This window comes from Corvus brachyrhynchos, unplaced genomic scaffold (assembly GCF_000691975.1).
Source record: "Corvus brachyrhynchos isolate BGI_N302 unplaced genomic scaffold, ASM69197v1 scaffold239, whole genome shotgun sequence".
NCBI classification, from domain to species: Eukaryota; Metazoa; Chordata; class Aves; order Passeriformes; family Corvidae; genus Corvus; species Corvus brachyrhynchos.
In genome coordinates, this window is record NW_008246057.1 from 4,787,470 (window position 1) to 4,792,396 (window position 4,927).

Consider the following 4,927-nt stretch of genomic DNA (forward strand, 5'->3'; position numbering starts at 1 on the left):
GAAAGAGTGCTGGGTTTAGCCACGTATCAGTGTCTCAAAGTAACTCAGTGGAGTAGCAAGGCTCCTCGTTAGCACTGCACACACTCACATGCCTCTGCAGCACAACACATCTCTAGATAGAAATAAGATTTTTATAGCACCACTGCTATTTCCGACTCATATAGAGATCAAATTCCCCAAGTTCATAAAGAGTTCTAGTCCTTCCCTGACCTAAGAGCAGCTGTGAGTAGCTGAGGACTTTGTGTTTGTCTGGGTTGAAAGGTTAATGGCTACTCCATAGACACGTTTTTTTTCAGCTAACTGGCAGATCATTTTAGCAGATGATTTGCAGGTGTTTTGCAACACGTAGAGATAACCCTGTGGAGTACTTCTGTCTGAGCTTCTTCTCTGTCTCTTTTCTTTTCTGAATTGCATCAGATAAATCAGAGAAATCAAGCAGGTGAGACTTGCATGGACTAATCACCCAATGACAAACTGCCCTTCCAATTTCCACACAGAGGAACTTCTCCAAATAAATGTCAAATGTAGTTCAGTGCTTGTTAAAATTATCTTAAAATCCTAGCCATAAAAAACTTTAACCTTTCAAGTATCTCAAGACATGCAGCAGACAGTCCATTTTGATGAACATCACAGCACAGTTTCAAAGTTCACACTTTCACAAAACATGAAAATGATGCTGGAATAATCAATCTCCCGCATAAGAAAACAGGTCTTCACTCCTACCTGGACTTCACCCACTTAAACTGTGTAAATCGTTATACTGAGAAAGGAATCGTTCATGTCAGCTATTTTTCTGAAACACATTCTTCACCTAGTCTAACAACTTTTCCAAGCTTTGTGCTTCAAGATGAGTTCTTATCTTCTGCTACCAGATAAAGAGCTACTGGTTCAAACAGACAGTGGCCATGCAATCAACTGCACCTTAATCCGAATGTTTTTCTTTAAGGCCACAAGCCTACTGTCTGTTTTTCCTGCAAGTCCTCACAGGACATGGAAACAGCATTTACCTTACCATATAAGCTGCCCCCCAGCATTTTGGAAGAACCAGGAGTGGCTTTTCAGGAGACACACTGCAGCAAAATCAGTCAGCTCAGTTAATATCACTTTCATTTTTCTGAAGCAAAAAGAAACTCAAGCCTGCAAACACAAGGGAGAGTGTGGCTCGTTCTTCCGACGCCTTGCTGCACACCGTGGATGCTTCTACAGCAAAACAATCACTGCTGGGATTATGCCACAGTTTGATTATTATTTTTCTAATAATCTCCCCAAGTGTGATTTTACATACCTACTACTTTGAACTTTTTTCTTTTTTACAAAGATAACACAAATCTTAGTTTTAGTTTGCAGAGAGAGGCAGCAAGGAAAGCATCTGGCTAACCCTTTGAAAGTCAACAGAAATATGGGATCAGGTCCACAGTAAACTTTATAGAGTGGCACCTGCAGAGGAAATTACTCAGTGCATGATTGATGCCACAATTAGAGGCATAAAAAGTAATTCCATGATAAACAAGCAACTGAGCAGAAAAAGAATAATATCCTAAGAGCGTGTATGTGCTCAAATAAAAGTACATATTGGACAATATCGAACAGTCTTCACACACACACACAAGTTCTCAATGAAGTTAATGGCACAGTATCTCTCCCTCTCCCTTTCTCTCCCTCCCGGGAACAGCCCTGATTTGGGGGCTGCATTTGGCCAGTATCTGCCCCTAGTGCCACTAAAGCAACTCCAGTGCCATTGGCCATGTTACACAGCTATCACACGGCCATAACTCACTGCTTTCAGAGCTGCCGTTTCCCACAGAAGTGCAGGCCAGCAATGCAAACCAGCACAGCTCCACCAGCAGCACTTCCCCCTGGGCTACACCAGCTCTGGCCTGAGGTCTGAGGAACTGCCAGCCAAAGCTCTAGGTACACAGAAGGGAGTAAACATGTTTTGTTGCTCAAAAAGCAGAGACACCAAATCTGAACTTTGTTTTTTAGAGAAAAAAAGAGGGAGGGGAGACAGAAAAAAAGAGGGAGGGAGCATTACAGATACACACGCATTCCCTACATCTTTGCAAGTTACATCATTTACTACCTTTATGGAACCACATCAGAAAAAGCTCCAGCCATGGTACCACCTCAGCTGAGGGAGTAAGCACCCTTCCATGCACACTCATGTTTATTTATCCTTGTGATCCACGTTTACTAAATAACTTCAAAGCGCCACTTCAATCTACAGCACATAGGCTTGATACATTTTTGTGGTTCCTCTCCAAAAATTTCACAGATAAATTGCTGCTTCAGGAAACCAAAAGCTACACTCTAAACTGCAAGTGTGTTATTTCTGTCCATGCCCCTGTACTGGTCTGACAAGCAGAATCACACATTCAAACGCTTGCTTACCTGAGACTGACACTTTCATAAGGGCTTCCAGGGGTCTGTTGTTGTCCAGATCACGACTGAGTTTGAGTTCCCCAGTGGCAGAGTCCAAAAGTAGCAAGTTTAATTCATTGCCTTGGACGAAAGTGTAGGCCAGGCTGTCAGACACATCGGGATCATGAGCTGGGATCTTGCCAATCACACCAGAGGGAAAGCTGTTGGACTTGTTGGTCACGTAGTTATTGAAGAGGATCTGGAAGTCCTGCAGCACAGGTGGGTTATCGTTCTGGTCCAGGAGGCGGATGTGCACAGTTGCTCGGCTCACGAGAGGGGCTGAAGTGGCCTGCACCACAATGACATACTCCGTCCGGCTCTCATAATCCAGGTCCATTAGGGCTGTGAGGTCTCCATTGAGCAAGTCTAGTTGGAAGACCTCGGGGATGTTCCCCTCTACAATCTGGTACATGATCTGTGCATTGGTCCCCTCGTCAGGATCAGCTGCACTGATCCGTGCCACAATAGAGCCCACAGGGCTGTTCTCCTCCACAAAGATATCAAATTCATCCTTCTCAAAGACAGGGGGGTTGTCGTTAATGTCCAGCACAGTCACCTGGATGTCCACAGAGGCTTTCAGTGGTGGGCTGCCCCTGTCCACAGCAAAGGCCCGCAGGCTGTAGACAGCCACGTTCTCGCGGTCCAGCTTGCGCAGTGTGCGTATCACTCCAGAAGTGGGTTCGATGTAGAAGTCTCCATCTCCATCGTCACCACCTTGGAATGTGTAGAGGAGACGGCCATTGAGGCCTGAGTCACGATCAGTGGCAGACAGCTGCAGGACACTGGTGGAGAGTGGCACATCCTCAAAAACCGAGCCCTGGTAGCGGTCACGCAGGAAGCGGGGTGCGTTGTCATTGGCATCCAGGATGAGGATCTCAACGTATGTGGTGTCCGATTTCTGGGGGATACCATTATCATGGGCTGTAATGGCCAACGTGTAGGAGGCCTGGTCCTCATAGTCCAGCTCCATCAGGGTGGTGATGGTGCCTGTGTCAGGGTCAATGCGGAACTGGGGGATATTATCATCCAAAATGTAAGTGATTCTTGCATTCTCCCCCGTGTCTTCATCAGTGGCACTGATGGTGACAATAGAGGTGCCAATAGGCTTGTCCTCGCTGACACTCACTGTGTAGTGGGAGCTCTGGAAGACTGGGCGGTGTGTGTTGGCATCTGTGACATTGATGAAGACCTGGACGGTGTCAAAGCGAGTGCCATCAGAGGCAGTGACTGTGAGCACATACTGCCTTTCTTGCTTGTAATCCAGGGGCAAGGCCAGTGTGATCAGCCCTCCTCCACTCTGGCTGGTGATGGCAAAACGGTTCCTGGTGTTGCCACTGGTAATCTGGTAAGTCACAACACTGTTAACGTCCCTGTCCACTGCTGTCAGGGTCAGGACACTGCTGCCCACAGCTGCATCCTCATTCAGTCTGAGGTGATACACCTTCTCTGTGAAGGTGGGGTTGTTGTCGTTCACGTCCAGGACAGTGATGGACACGCTGGCTGAGGAGGTCATGACTGGCACACCATGGTCCCTGGCCTCCACCCCAAAGTGATAGTTTTCCACAGTCTCTCGGTCCAGCTCTGCAGCCACAGTGATCCACCCTGTGCTGTTGTTGATTTGAAAAGGGAACCCAGAGTCACCTGCTGCAGGGGCACCTCCAGTGGACGGTGCCATCTCTATGAGTTTGTACTCCAGGCGGGCATTCTCTCCAGAGTCAGCATCCACAGCCTGGATGTGCAGCACTGAGTAGCCCAGAGGAACATTCTCCAGCACTGTGGCCTGGAAGGGAGTGCTCACAAAGATGGGGGCATTGTCATTCACGTCCACAACCTGCACTGACACCATACCGCTAGAGTTGATCAAAGGAGGTCTGCCCCCATCCTGGGCTTTGATCCGGAGCGTGTACTCCCGAATAGTCTCGTAATCCAGAGGGTTGATCAGGTCAATGGCACCAGAGAAAGAGTGAATGTAGAACTGGCCTTTAAGGTTGCCACTCACAATGCTGTAGTGCACCTGGGCATTGCTGCCCCGGTCCCGATCTGTGGCCTGTACCTGCAGTATCTGGCTGTTCACTGGGGCATCCTCTGGCACCTGGACCAGGTAGCGCTTCTCACTGAACTGAGGGTAGTTGTCATTCTCATCCTCTACAGTGATGTGCACCATAGCTGTGGCACTGCGTGGTCCCGGATCCTTGCCCTGGTCATTGGCTTCCACCACCAGGTGGTATTCAGAGACCTCCTCGCGGTCCACTGAGGCTTGGGTCCTCACAACCCCAGAACGCGGGTCAATCTCAAAGACTCCGTCACCAGCTCCTGGCTCCAGCAGGCGGTAAAGCATGTTGGCATTGGCTGGGGCATCACCATCGGTGGCACGGATGGTCAGCACCTCGTAACCCACCTCCAGGTTCTCCCGGATGCTCTCCCGGTACTCGGGCTGCTCAAACACTGGCTCGTGGTCGTTGGTGTCACTCACAGTCACTGTCAGATAGGTGGTGGCTGAGCGGCGGCG

At 48.8% G+C, this 4,927-nt stretch overlaps 1 protein-coding gene across 1 annotated transcript in view; it reads right to left on the minus strand.

Moving 5' to 3' along the window:
- Positions 1–4,927, minus strand: part of CELSR1 (cadherin EGF LAG seven-pass G-type receptor 1) — a 179,395-nt gene that overhangs the window by 163,115 nt on the left and 11,353 nt on the right. Inside the window, exon 2 of the mRNA XM_017745892.1 lies at positions 2,389–4,914. Within this exon, the coding sequence (XP_017601381.1) occupies positions 2,389–4,914 (2,526 nt within the window). The remainder of the gene's footprint in view (positions 1–2,388; positions 4,915–4,927) is intronic.